This window comes from Pseudophryne corroboree, chromosome 6, assembly GCF_028390025.1.
Source record: "Pseudophryne corroboree isolate aPseCor3 chromosome 6, aPseCor3.hap2, whole genome shotgun sequence".
NCBI classification, from domain to species: Eukaryota; Metazoa; Chordata; class Amphibia; order Anura; family Myobatrachidae; genus Pseudophryne; species Pseudophryne corroboree.
The window spans coordinates 308417202-308432704 of NC_086449.1; the positions used below are offsets into that span (position 1 = coordinate 308417202).

Genomic DNA, 15503 nt, shown 5'->3' on the forward strand with positions numbered 1-15503 from the left:
AACATCACGGCAGTCGCCCATGTGACCCGACAGGGCGGCACAAGAAGCAGGATGGCAATGGCAGAAGCCACAAGGATTCTCCGATGGGCGGAAAATCACGTACTAGCACTGTCAGCAGTGTTCATTCCGGGAGTGGACAACTGGGAAGCAGACTTCCTCAGCAGACACGACCTACACCCGGGAGAGTGGGGACTTCATCCAGAAGTCTTCCTGCTGTTGGTAAACCGTTGGGAAAGGCCACAGGTGGACATAATGGCGTCCCGCCTCAACAAAAAGCTAAAGAGATATTGCGCCAGGTCAAGGGACCCTCAGGCGATAGCTGTGGACGCTCTAGTGACACCGTGGGTGTACCAGTCGGTTTATGTGTTCCCTACTCTGCCTCTCATACCAAAGGTACTGAGAATAATAAGATGGCGAGGAGTATGAACGATACTCGTGGTTCCGGATTGGCCAAGAAGGGCTTGGTACCCGGAACTTCAGGAAATGATATCAGAGGACCCATGGCCTCTGCCGCTCAGACAGGACCTGCTTCAGCAGGGGCCCTGTCTGTTCCAAGACTTACCGCGGCTGCGTTTGACGGCATGGCGATTGAGCGCCGGATCCTGAAGGAAAAGGGTATTCCGGAAGAAGTCTTTCCTGCGCTTATTAAAGCCAGGAAAGATGTTACGGCAAAGCATTATCACCGCATGTGGCGGAAATATGTTGCATGGTGCGAGGCCAAAAAGGCCCCAACAGAGGAATTTCCACTAGGTCGATTTCTACATTTCCTGCAAGCAGGAGTGAATATGGGCCTAAGTCTAGGCTCCATTAAAGTACAGATCTCGGCTCTGTCGATTTTCTTTCAAAAAGAATTAGCTTCAGTACCTGAGGTTCAGGCATTGTGAAAGGAGTGCTGCATATTCAGCCCCCGTTTGTGCCCCCTGTGGCACCTTGGGATCTCAACGTGGTGTTGAGTTTTCTTAAAATCACATTGGTTTGAGCCACTAAAAACCGTGGATCTAAAATATCTCACGTGGAAAGTGGTCATGTTATTGGCCTTGGCTTCAGCCAGGCGAGTGTCAGAATTGGCGGCTTTATCATGTAAAAGCCCTTATCTGATTTTTCATATGGATAGGGCAGAATTGAGGACTCGACCCCAATTTCTTCCTAAGGTGGTGTCAGCGTTTCACCTGAACCAGCCTATTGTGGTGCCGGCGGCTACTAGTGAATTGGAGGACTCCAAGTTGCTAGACGTTGTCAGGGCCCTGAAAATATATGTTTCCAGGACGGCTGGAGTCAGAAACTCTGACTCGCTGTTTATCCTGTATGCACCCAACAAGCTGGGTGCTCCTGCTTCTAAGCAGTCTATTGCTCGCTGGATTTGTAGTACAATTCAGCTTGCACATTCTGTGGCAGGCATACCACAGCCAAAACTGTAAATGCCCATTCCACAAGGAAGGTGGGCTCATCTTGGGCGGCTGCCCGAGGGGTCTCGGCTTTACAACTTTGCCGAGCAGCTACTTGGTCAGGGGCAAACACGTTTGCAAAATTCTACAAATTTGATACCCTGGCTGAGGAGGACCTGGAGTTCTCTCATTCGGTGCTACAGAGTCATCCGCACTCTCCCGCCCGTTTGGGAGCTTTGGTATAATCCCCATGGTCCTTACGGAGTTCCCAGCATCCACTAGGACGTTAGAGAAGATAAGATTTTACTCACCGGTAATTCTATTTCTCGTAGTCCGTAGTGGATGCTGGGCGCCCATCCCAAGTGCGGATTGTCTGCAATACTTGTAAATAGTTATTGTTAACTAAAGGGTTATTGTTGAGCCATCTGTTGAGAGGCTCAGTTGTTTTCATACTGTCAAACTGGATATAGTATCACGAGTTGTACGGTGTGATTGGTGTGGCTGGTAAGAGTCTTACCCGGGATTCTAAATCCTTCCTTATTATGTCTGCTCGTCCGGGCACAGTGTCCTAACTGAGGCTTGGAGGAGGGTCATAGTGGGAGGAGCCAGTGCACACCAGGTAGTCATAAATCTTTCTAGAGTGCCCAGCCTCCTTCGGAGCCCGCTATTCCCCATGGTCCTTACGGAGTTCCCAGCATCCACTACGGACTACGAGAAATAGAATTACCGGTGAGTAAATTCTTATTTTATATATATATATATATATATATATATATATATATATATATATATATATATATATATATATATATATATATATAAATATGTTTTTTATAGATCAGTGCGCTTATCCAACGTTCGGAAGTCCCTTCCAAGGGTCACCAGATATCACCATGCAAAGACTTAATTAGTTGTATTGAGTCAACATCCAAAATAGTCTAGCAAATTTTCTCAGGTTCTATGTACACCTTCCAAACTTCTTTGGTGGCAGCTCAGTTCCTCAAAAAATGACCTGGGTAGGTTCAGTCATGAACTTCTGTGGAGGTAGGGGAGAAGAACAAGCGCCATATGGTGTAGTAATTTAAGTAAATGGTAAATTATAGACACGTAAATATGAGTTAAGTACCGGATGTAATCTTGAAATCAGGCTTATCAGTCTCTCTTTCCCAGTGGCTGTTCCCCACCTGTATGTCAGGAGACAAAGATCATCGCCATATAGTGTAGTACCTTTGTAAATAATTTGGGGATCCCTCCCCTATATATCATGCGTACCAAATCAATGCTTTAGTCAAGCATATAGGTAAACTTTTATCCAGATAACCCAAGCAGGTCCTGTGTAGTATGCTATTCACTCAATTTAAAAAAACTGCCTTGTATAACAATTTAAAAGTTTTTTAATAAACAAATAAAACATAATAATAAAGTAAAAAAGCTTAGCTCAGTGATACAGGCAGTAGATAGGTAGGTCAGTCTCTCAACGCGTTTCGCCTTTTAGGCTTCCTCAGGAGAAATTTCTATTTTTTATTTGTTTATTAAAAAACTTTTAAATTGTTATACAAGGCAGTTTTTTGAAATTTAGGTATTATTTTGCATGCGTTAGATGTTGACCTTTGTGATGTGGTTGTGGGAAAAGTTTCACCCTGGCAACTTTTTCATGAAGGTCATTTTTGTGTAAGTAGTGCTGTAGTGTGCACGATGATATGCCATTGTTAGCCTAATTTTCATTCTGCTCTTTTGCATTGATGTATGGGTTCTGCAGTTCTGACAAATATATTTCCATGCCTTCTAGATCATGCCTCAACTACTGCAGTTTCCCTTTCCATTTCTTATTTATGTTTCTGGTGGATTTAAATTCCAAGCTAGAAGCATTTAGATATTTTTATAGCTGTCATTTCTGTGTTCAGTTCCCAAGTGAGTTGCTTAGAGGAGGCCATAATTGTTGAAAGTAGGCCCAACATCCTGAGAGCTTCCATGGTTTAGAGTATTTACTCACTACTTCAACTGGCTTGCTTTAAAGTCTAACTAGTCAGTCGGACAATTTGTTTCCCTTCAGTCTGTTGAATTAAGCAAATGGTAATTGTTCAGAAAATGTTATAATTTAATTTTGTACCCACCAAATGTTGTTTGAACTTAGCATTGGTAAATCATACAGTTTAACCAGTCCAGTGATGCTCAAATACAGACAAGCATGCAGACTACTTGGCCAAAAGTATGTTGACACCCCTTCTAATTAGTCTAATTTTAGCCACACCGATTGCTATGACTGCAGCCATGCAATTTCCGTTGCAGACTTAACACCTTCACATCAGGGAGGTAATTTTTTGATGATGATAAACCCCATTTATGAGCTCTAAATGCAAAGAAAGAATTATCCTTTCTGTGGTTTTCAAGGATTCAATTACAATATTTATTTTAGTCCTCAAATATTAAATATTTAGTTTTGCCACAACAATTTTATTTGTTTAAGTGTCTACTTGCCTTTTTATATTGGAAAGAACTATGTACTGTCCATAACAGGAGATTGTGACAGTCCAGGACACAGGAAATAGTTGTTTTTTTTAATGAGGATTGAAATCCTAAATATAAACCACTGATTGGACATACCTTCATTAGTTATAGCTCATAAGTTGTGTAAGAAATCTGACCATCAGAATCCTACTTGGTTAGGAAAATTTCCTAACTTTGTAGAAATGTTTGGTTCTGCATATCGGTTATATACAGAGATAAAATTCTGTTTCTCTAACGTCCTAGTGGATGCTGGGGACTCCGTCAGGACCATGGGGAATAGCGGGCTCCGCAGGAGACAGGGCACATCTAAAAAGCTTTTTAGGTCACATGGTGTGTACTGGCTCCTCCCCCTATGACCCTCCTCCAAGCCCCAGTTAGGTTTTTGTGCCCGTCCAAGAAGGGTGCAAACTGGATGGCTCTCTTAAGGAGCTGTTTAGTAAAGTTTTTTTTTAGGTTTCTAATCAGTGATTCCTGCTGGCGACAGGATCACTGCAACGAGGGACTTAGGGGAGAGACTTGCAACTCACCTGCGTGCAGGAGGATTGAAGTTTTAGGCTACTGGACACTGAGCTCCAGAGGGAGTCGGAACACAGGTCAGCCTGGGGTTCGTCCCGGAGCCGCGCCGCCGATCCCCCTTACAGACGCTGAAGAAAGACGGCGGAACGGAGGTCCGGAAACAGGCGGCAGAAGACTTCACAGTCTTCAGAGAGGTAGCGCACAGCACTGCAGCTGTGCGCCATTGTTGCTACACGGCTCACTGACACGGTCACGGAGGGTGCAGGGCGCTGCTGGGGGCGCCCTGGGCAGCAATATAAATACCTATTTGGCAAATAAATACATCACATATAGCCATTAAGGCTATATGTATGTATTTAACCCAGGCCAGTTTTCCTAATAACCGGGAGAAAAGCCCGCCGTGAAAGGGGCGGAGCTTATTCTCCTCAGCACTCAGCGCCATTTTCCTGACCAGCTCCGCTGGTGAGGAAGGCTCCCACTCTCCCCTGCACTACAGAAACAGGGTTAAAGAGAAGGGGGGCATAAATTGGCGATATAATTATATATTAAGAGCCCATATATAGAAACAACACCTTCTAGGGTTGTTATATACATTATGGCGCTTTTGGTGTGTGCTGGCAAACTCTCCCTCTGTCTCCCCAAAGGGCTAGTGGGTCCTGTCCTCTATCAGAGCATTCCCTGTATGTGTGTGCTGTAGGTCGGTACGTGTGTGTCGACATGTATGAGGAAAATGTTGGTGAGGAAACGGAGAAAATTGCCTGTAATGGTGATGTCACTCTCTAGGGAGTCGACACCAGAATGGATGGCTTACTTATGGAATTACGTGATAATGTCAACACGCTGCAAGCCGGTTGACGACATGAGACAGCCGGCGGACAAATTAGTATCGGTCCAGGCGTCTCAGACACCGTCAGGGGCTTGTAAAAACGCCCATTTACCTCAGTCGGTCGACAGACACTGACACGGACACTGACCCCAGTGTCGACGGTGAAGAAACAAACGTATTTTTCCTTTAGGGCCACAAGTTACATGTTAAGGGCAATGAAGGAGGTGTTACGTATTTCTGATACCACAAGTACCACAAATAAGGGTATTTTGTAGGGTGGGAATAAACTACTTGTAGTTTTGCCTGAATCAGATAAATTAAATGAAGTGTGTGATGATACGTGGGGTTCCTCCGACAGAAAGTTATGGGCGGTATACCCTTTTTTCCCGCCAGTAGTAAGGGCGAGTTGGAAAACACACCTTAGGGTGGACAAGGCGCTCACACGCATATAAAAAACATGGCGTTACCGTTTCCAGATACGGCCGCCCTCAAGGAGCCAGCTGATAGGAAGCTGAAAAATATCATAACAGTATATACACACATACTGGTGTTATACTACGACCAGCAATCGCCTCAGCCTGGATGTGCAGCGCTGAGGGGGCTTGGTCGGATTTCCTGACTGAAAATTTTGATACCCTTGACAGGGACAGGATTTTATTGTCTATAGAGCATTTTAGGGATGCATTTCTATATATGTGTGATGCGCAGAGGCATATTTGCATTCTGGCATCAAAGAGTAAATGTGATGTACATATCTGCCAGACGAAGACACGACAGTGGTCAGGTGAGGCAGATTCCAGACGGCATATGGAAGTATTGCCGTATAAAGGGGCGGTCCATTGGACCTGGTGGCCATGGCAACAGCTGAAAAATCCACCTTTTGTTACCCCGAGTCACATATTGGCAGAAAAGGACACAGTCTTTTCAGTCTCAGTCCTTTCGTCCCCATACGGGCAGGCGGGCGAAGGCCAGTCATATCTGCCCAGGGGGAGAGGAAAGGGAAGAAGACTGCAGCAAGCAGCTCATTCCCAGGAACAGAAGCTCCTCACGGCTTCTGCCAAGTCCGCAGCATAACGCTGGGGCCGTACAAGCGGACTCAGGTGCGGTAGGGGGTCATCTCAAGAGTTTCAGCAACACTCGCAAGGGAACTCCGGGATCCTACATGTAATATCCCAGGTGTACATTGGAAATTCGAGACGTCTCCCCCTCACACAATTCACAGGCTGTATTCCCAGCAGGTGATAATCAAAGTACCCTTCTTACAACAAGGAAGGGGGTAGTATTCCACACTATATTGTGGTACTGAAGCCAACCGGCTCGGTGAGATCTGAAATATTTGAACACTTACATACAAGCGTTCAAATCAAGATGGAGTCACTCGGAGCAGTGATAGCGAACCAGGAAGAAGGGGACGATATGATGTCACTGGATATCAGGGACGTTTACCTACAGGTCCAAATTTGCCCTTCTCACCAAGGGTACTTCAGGTTCCTGGTACAGAACTGTCACTATCAGTTCAGACGCTGCCGTTTGGATGGTCCACGGCGCCCCGGGTCTTTACCAAGGTAATGGCCGGAATGATGATTTTTCTTAAAAGAAACATGGACGCTTTCCTGATAAGGGCAAGGTCCAGAGAACAGTTGGAGGTCGGAGTAGGACTATCTGAAGTAGTTCTACGACAGCACGAGTGGATTCTAAATATTCCAAAATCGCAGCTTTTTCCGACGACACGTCTACTGTTCCTAGGGAAGATTCTGGACACAGTCCAGAAAAACGTGTTTCTCCCAGTGGAGAAAACCAGGGAGTTATCCGAGCTAATCGGGATCCTCCTAAAACCAGGAAAAGTGTCAGTGCATCATTGCACAAGAGTCCTGGTAAAAATGGTGGCTTATTACGAAGCAATTCCATTCGGCAGATTTCCCGCAAGAACTCTTCAGTGGGATCTGCTGGACAAATGGTCCGGATCGCATCCTCAGATGCATCAGCGGATAACCCTATATCCAAGGAAAAGGGTGTCTCTCCTGTGGTGATTACAGAGTGCTCATCTTCTAGAGGGCCGCAGATTCGGCATTCAGGATTGGATGCCGGTGACCACGGAGGCCAGCCTGAGAGGCTGGGGAACAGTCACACAGGGAAAAAATTTCCAGGGAAGTGTGATTAAGTCTGGAGAATTCTCTCCGCATAAATAAGCTTAGAGCAAATTTATAATGCTCTAAACTTAGCTAGACCTCTGCTTCAAGGTCAGCCGGTATTGATCCAGTGGGATAACATCACGGCAGTCGCCCACGTAAACAGAAGGGCGGCACAAGAAGCAGGAGGGCAGTGAAAACTGCAAGGATTTTTCGCTAGGCGGAAAATCATGTGATAGCACTGTCAGCAGTGTTCTTTCCGGGAGTGGACGACTGGGAAGCAGACTTCCTCAGCAGGCATGACCTCCACCCGGGAGAGTGGAAACTTCATAGGGAAGTTTTTCAACATGATTGTGGACCGTTGGCAAAGACCAAAGGTGGACATGATGGCGTCCCGCCCGAACAAAAACGGGACAGGTATTCCGCCAGGTCATGAGACCTTCAGGCGATAGCTGTGGATGTTCTGGTAACACCGTGGGTGTACCAGTCTGTGTATGTGTTCCCTCCTCTGTTTCTCATAACCAGGGTATTGAGAATTATAAGACATAGAGGAGTATGAACTATACTAGTGGCTCCGGATTGGCCAAGAGGGACTTGGTACCCGGAACTTCAAGAAATGCTCACAGAGGACTAAGGGCCTGGGGAGCTAAGAAGGGACTTGATTCAGCAAGTACCATGTCTATTCCAAGACTTACCGCGGCTGCGTTTGACGGCATGGCGGTTGAATGCCGGATCCTGAGGGGAAAAGGCATTCCATAAGAGGTCATACCTACCCTGGTCAAAGCCAGGAAGGAGGTGACCGCACAACGTCATCACCACATGTGGTGAAAATATGTTGCGTGGGTGAGGCCAGGAAGGCTCCACGACGGAAATTCAACTAGGTCGATTTCTACACTTCCTGAAAACAGGAGTGTTTTGGACCTCAAATTGGGGTTCATTAACATTTAAATTTCGGCCCTGTAGATTTTCTTCCAGAAAGAATTGACTTCAGTTCCTGAAGTCCAGATTGTAAAGGATGTATTGCATATACAGCTTTTTTGTGCCCCTAGGGGCACCGTGAGATCTCAACATAGTGTTGGGATTTCTTAAAATCATATTGGTTTGAACCGCTCAAATCTGTGGATTTGAAATATCTCACATGGAAAGTGACCATGCTGTTGACAAATATCTCACATGGGAAGTGACCATGTTGTTAGCCCTGGCCTCGGCCAGGCGATTGTCAGAATGGGCGGCTTTGTCTTACAAAAGCCCATATTAAAATTTTCCATTTGAACAGGACAGAACTGGGACTCGTCTCCAGTTTCTTCATGAAGGGGTGTCAGCGTTTTCACCTGAAACAACCTCTTGTGGTGCCTGCGGCTACTAGGGACTTGGAGGACTCCAAGTTACTAGACGTGGTCAGGGCCCTAAAAATATATATATATATATATATATATAGTTAGGACGGCTGGAGTCAGAAAGTCTGACTTGCTGTTTATACTGTATACACCCAACAAGCTGGGTGCTCATGCTTCTAAGCAGTCTATTGCACGCTGGATTTGTAGTACAATTCAGCTTGCACATTCTGTGGCAGGCCTGCCACAGACGAAATATGTAGATGCCCATTCCACAAGGAAGGTGGGCTCATCCTGGGCGGCTGCCCGAGGAGTCTCGGCATTACAACTTTGCCGAGCAGCTACGTGGTCAGGGGAGAACACGTTTGTAAAATTTTACAAATTTTGATACTCTGGCTAAGGAGGACCTGGAGTTCTCTCATTCGGTGCTGCAGAGTCATCCGCACTCTCCCGCCCGTTTGGGAGCTTTGGTATAATCCCCATGGTCCTGACGGAGTCCCCAGCATCCACTAGGACGTTAGAGAAAATAAGAATTTACTTACCGATAATTCTATTTCTCGTAGTCCGTAGTGGATGCTGGGCGCCCATCCCAAGTGCGGATTGTCTGCAATGCTTGTACATAGTTATTGTTACAAAAATCGGGTTATTACTATTGTTGTGAGCCATCTTTTCGGAGGCTACTTCGTTTTGTTATCATACTGTTAACTGGGTTCAGATCACAAGTTGTACGGTGTGATTGGTGTGGCTGGTATGAGTCTTACCCGGGATTCAAGATCCTTCCTTATTGTGTACGCTCGTCCGGGCACAGTACCTAACTGAGGCTTGGAGGAGGGTCATAGGGGGAGGAGCCAATACACACCATGTGACCTAAAAAGCTTTTTAGATGTGCCCTGTCTCCTGCGGAGCCCGCTATTCCCCATGGTCCTGACGGAGTCCCCAGCATCCACTACGGACTACGAGAAATAGAATTATCGGTAAGTAAATTCTTATTTTTTGTTCCCTCTTTTTAGGACGTTTATTGGGAATACTGTCTCCCCCGTTGCACTACCCATTTCTAGTTTGTTATATATGCAGTCTCCATAGACATTAGTAGTAAAGTTGATCATGCTGAACAGCACAGTGACTTTGCATGTGGCACTGTCTTAGGATATACAGGTTGAGTATCCCATATCCATATATTCCGAAATACGGAATATTCCGAAATACGGACTTTTTTGAGTGAGATAGTGAAACCTTTGTTTTCTGATGGCTCAATGTACACAAACATTGTTTAATACACAAAGTTATTAATAATATTGTATTAAATGACCTTCAGGCTGTGTGTATAAGGTGTATATGAAACATAAATGAATTGTGTGAATGTACACACACTTTGTTTAATGCACAAAGTTATAAAACATATTGGCTAAAATGACCTTCAGGCTGTGTGTATAAGGTGTATATGTAACATAAATGCATTCTGTGCTTAGATTTAGGTCCCATCACCATGATATCTCCTTATGGTATGCAATTATTCCAAAATACGGAAAAATCCGATATCCAAAATACCTCTGGTCCCAAGCATTTTGGATAAGGGAGACTCAACCTGTACTACCTTTTCAAGTCATTTTGTCAAATGTTTTCCCTGCTAGAGTTGCGCCTGTCCACGATGAGTGTTGTTGTTGTGAGTTGGAAACCTTTAGGAGCAACTACAGGTCAGCCATGAAGTGGTAGGCAATGCAGGCTCACAAATTGAGAAGCTGACTGGTGCAGTGCATACAGAGTAATCTGTCCTCATCTGCAGCATCATTGCTGAGTTCCAAACTGACTATTGAAAGTGTTTACACAAAAACGGTTTGTTGGGTGCTCCATAGATTGGTTTCTATGGCTGAGCAGATGCACACAACTCTCAGATCACAATGCCAAATATGACGCTGCCATTAGACTCTGGAGTGACAAATCACATTTCTACATTTGTCTGAATTAATCTAGATTTGATGGATTCCAGGAGTACAATTCCTGGCTGAATGTGTACTGCTACCCTCAGCGTTCAGTGGAGGAAGGATAGTGATTTGATGCTGTTTTTTTATTTTCACTTTAGTCCCAGTGAATGGAATCTTAATGCTACAGGTCTTTTAAAAAATAGTTTGCCAATTTCTTGATATGGAGGTCTTCGACTGAACTTAACCACCAACAGTCATATTTCTGATGAATTGTTACAGAACCTGTGAGCTAGAATTCTTTCCCACACTCATGCCCCTCCTCAATAATGCTGTTGTGGCTGTACAGATGCAAATCCCCGTAGCCATGTTCCTAAATCTAGTAGAACGCATTAAGAGGAGAGTGGAGACTGTTATAGACGAAAAAACTAGTGTTTAAAATTAGGTGTTTACATATATAATTGTGATGATAAGGTGTGCACATATTTCTCACCATATAGTGTATATGTGTACACCACATTACATGCTATTTTAAACAGAACATTTCCTAAATGTGTTTATTTTTTTATTTTGTTTTTTACTCCCTTTTCAGAGCCAAAACCAGTATATGCCCAGTCTGGACAGCCTGATGTAGACCTGCCTGTCAGTCCATCTGATGGACCTTTCCCGAACTCAACGCATGAAGATGGCATGCTTCGGTAACGTATACCATTTCTTATCCTGTTTTTACAACAGCATCAATATGGCGTGACAGGAAACAAATTGTAGAGCTTCGTGGTCTACCCCTTTGCCCTCAAAATAATGTCATGTGACCTGAATAATTCTACTAACCTCTGTACTTTCCAAACCATTTATTCCCTTTCCCCAGTATGTACTGGGAAAATCACAATGTTCTCAAAGTGCTTTCAGAGGTTGTGTGCATGCTGGAGCACTGCAGTCAAATTGACCCAGGATGCCCTTAGTTCAAGGGACGTGCTGAAACATTGGGCCTGGAATGCTGATACTACCTGCCATTCTTCTTACCCAGCTTGAGCCGTGTCAGCACAGCTGAGGACTGCATCCAGCTATAGTACAATCATATACAGTGGCATAGTGTTGGAAGTGTGGTAGACTTCCATCCTAAGCAGTGCTTTCCTTGAGTATTACACAATCTTTGCTTATTTTGTAATACAAAACATCCCATGTCCTACAGAATTTCGACACCTTAAAGTCTTCTTTCCTGTTCTGGTATCCTAGCTTTTTTCCTCTGTGGAGACCCAAATGTAAAGCGCAATGTTAATATATATGGAGCATGTCCTTACAGATCTTAAAGGGAACAGTTCACCCAAGACCAGGGGAGTGTGTGGGGGAGGATGATCAATTTAAATGTTTACACACATGGAAACCCACAGCAAAGAATGTTCCCTCTTCATTCTCCTGCTCCCCATCCTGCCTCATTATTTACATGTTGCTTAGTTATGCACTACAGTACCTCTTTACCAAGCTCAGTGTAATGGGTTTGGTCTTCCAGTACTGCCTCACACATAACAGGTTCACTTTTACTTATCCAAAGTACTTACAGAATTTTGAGGATTTTGGAATACTTACATGTACATAATGAGGATGTGACCCAAATGTAAACACAACATGAATTTATAGTTCCTAAACAAGTTTGTGTGCATTGCTCCGCCAAAAAGCAAAGGTGTCACTATCTCACTCAGAGATGAGACCGTTTTGTATTTTGGATTAGGGATGCTCAACCTATACTGTATATCTGGTTTATCCACAGCTCTCTTGTGCTTCTTAGAGCCTGAGTGGACTGCATATGTGTTCTATATCATTGCCTCTTAATATTACACTGTAACCCCAGGTAGGAGATTAATAATTTCAGTCACGTGACAGAGACCCCCTAGGAGATGCAGGAGAGTGAATAATCTGTAATCACAGAATAGGAGGTGACCCTCCGTTATGCTCTCAACATTAACTTTCTCTGACGTCCTAGTGGATGCTGGGTACTCCGTAAGGACAATGGGGAATAGACGGGCTCCGCAGGAGACTGGGCACTCTTAAAAGAAAGATTAGGTACTATATCTGGTGTGCACTGGCTCCTCCCTCTATGCCCCTCCTCCAGACCTCAGTTAGAATCTGTGCCCGGCCAGAGCTGGATGCACCTAGTGGGCTCTCCTGAGTTCACTATAAAGAAAGTATTTGTTAGGTTTTTTATTTTCAGTGAGATCTGCTGGCAACAGACTCACTGCTACGTGGGACTTAAGGGAGAGAAGCAAACCTACCTGCTTGCAGCTAGCTTGTGCTTCTAAGGCTACTGGACACCATTAGCTCCAGAGGGATCGAACACAGGGCCCGACCTTGATCGTCCGTTCCCGGAGCCGCGCCGCCGTCCCCCTTTCAGAGCCAGAAGACGGAAGATTCCGGAGAAAATCGGCGGCTGAAGACTCCGGTCTTCAATAAGGTAGCGCACAGCACTGCAGCTGTGCGCCATTGCTCCCACAGCACACCACACGCTCCGGTCACTGGTGGGTGCAGGGCGCTGGGGGGGGCGCCCTGGGCTGCAATTAGTATACCTAAAATGGCAAACTGCACATAATACAGTTCTAAACTGTATATGTGCCTAATCCCCCGCCATAATTATCATTAAAAAAGCGGGAGAAGCCCGCCGCTGAGGGGGCGGGGCTATCTTCCTCAGCACAGCCAGCGCCATTTTCTCTTCACAGCTCCGCTGGAAGGAAGCACCCCAGGCTCTCCCCTGCAGTATACACTACAGAAAGGGTAAAAAAGAGAGGGGGGGCACACAAATTTAGGCGCAAATTGTGATATAAGCAGCTATTGGGGGAAAATTCACTTTGTGTATAGTGTATATCCCTCTTTTATATAGCGCTCTGGTGTGTGCTGGCATACTCTCTCTCTGTCTCCCCAAAGGACTTTGTGGGGTCCTGTCCTCAGTCAGAGCATTCCCTGTGTGTGTGTGTGTGCGGTGTGTCGGTACGGCTGTGTCGACATGTTTGATGAGGACGCTTACGTGGAGGCGGAGCAGGAGCCGATAAGTGTGATGTCGCCCCCTACGGGGCCGACACCAGAGTGGATGGATTTGTGGAAGGTACTAACAGACAGTGTCAACTCCTTGCATAAAAGGTTCGATGATGTAACAGCTTTGGGACAGCCGGCATCTCAGCCCGCGCCTGGCCAAACGTCTCAGAGGCCATCAGGGGCTCAAAAACGCCCGCTACCTCAGATGGCAGACACAGATGTCGACACGGAGTCTGACTCCAGTGTCGACGAGGATGAGACAAATGTACAATCCACAAGGGCCATCCGATGTATGATTACGGCAATGAAAAATGTGTTGCACATTTCTGACATTAACCCGGTTACCACAAAAAAGGGTATTATGTTTGGGGAGAAAAAGCAGCCAGTGACTTTCCCCCATCTGATGAGTTAAATGAATTGTGTGAAGAAGCGTGGTGTTCCCCAGATAAGAAACTAGTGATTTCTAAGCGGTTACTAATGGCGTACCCTTTCCCGCCAACGGATAGGTTACGCTGGGAGACATCCCCTAGGGTGGACAAGGCGCTCACGCTTATCAAAAAAGGTGGCACTGCCGTCTCAGGATACGGCCGCCCTAAAGGAGCCTGCAGATAGAAAGCAGGAGGCTATCCTGAAGTCTGTGTATACACACTCAGGTACTATACTGAGACCTGCTATTGCTTCAGCATGGATGTGTAGTGCTGCAGCAGCATGGTCTGATTCCCTGTCAGATAACATTGATTCCCTTGACAGAGATACTATTTTGCTAACTATAGAGCATATTAAAGACGTAGTCTTATATATGAGAGATGCACAGAGGGACATTTGCCGGCTGGCATCTAGAATTAATGCAATGTCCATTTCTGCCAGGAGAGTATTATGGACTCGGCAGTGGACAGGTGATGCTGATTCTAAAAGGCACATGGAAGTTTTGCCTTATAAGGGTGAGGAACTGTTTGGGGACGGTCTCTCGGACCTCGTGTCCACAGCAACAGCTGGGAAGTCGACTTTTTTACCTCAGGTTCCCTCACAGCCTAAGAAAGCACCGTATTATCAAGTACAGTCTTTTCGGCCTCAGAAAGGCAAGCGGGTCAGAGGCACGTCCTTTCTGCCCAGAGGCAGGGGTAGAGGGAAGAAGCTGCACCAGACAGCCAGTTCCCAGGAACAAATATCCTCCCCTGCTTCCACTAAGTCCACCGCATGACGCTGGGGCTCCACAGGTGGAGCCAGGTGCGGTGGGGGCCCGTCTCCGGAACTTCAGCGACCAGTGGGTTCGCTCACAGGTGGATCTCTGGGTTCTACAGGTGTCTCGGGGATAGTAGCTGGAGTTCGAGACGTCTCCCCCTCGCCGTTACCTCAAATCAGCCTTGCCTGCTACTCCCAAGGAAAGGGAGGTAGTACTGGCGGCAATTCACAAGCTGTACCTCCAGCAGGTGATAATCAAAGTTCCTCTCCTTCAACAGGGACGAGGTTACTATTCCACAATGTTTGTGATACCGAAACCAGACGGTTCGGTGAGACCCATTCTAAATTTGAAATCCTTGAACACTTATATAAGGAAGTTCAGGTTCAAAATAGAATCGCTCAGGGCGGTTATTGCAAGCCTGGAAGAGGGGGATTTTATGGTGTCACTGGACATCATGGAGGCTTACCTACATGTCCTCATTTACCCACCTCACCAGGAGTACCTCAAGGTTGTGGTACAGAACTGCCATTACCAATTCCAGACGTTGCCGTTGGGTCTGTTCACGGCACCGAGGGTGTGTACCAAGGTAATGGCCGAAATGATGATACCCCTTCCAAAGAAGGGAGTTATACTTATCCCGTACTTGGACGATCTCCTTATAAAGGCGAGGTCCAAGGAG

At 45.8% G+C, this 15503-nt stretch overlaps 1 protein-coding gene across 10 annotated transcripts in view; it reads left to right on the plus strand.

Annotated features, from left to right (window-relative positions):
- TJP1 (tight junction protein 1) overlaps positions 1-15503 on the plus strand; it is an 805169-nt gene that overhangs the window by 709992 nt on the left and 79674 nt on the right. For all 10 annotated transcript variants that reach the window (XM_063926229.1, XM_063926221.1, XM_063926222.1 and 7 more), the window contains one exon: positions 11210-11315. In XM_063926229.1, the coding sequence (XP_063782299.1) occupies positions 11210-11315 (106 nt within the window). The remainder of the gene's footprint in view (positions 1-11209; positions 11316-15503) is intronic.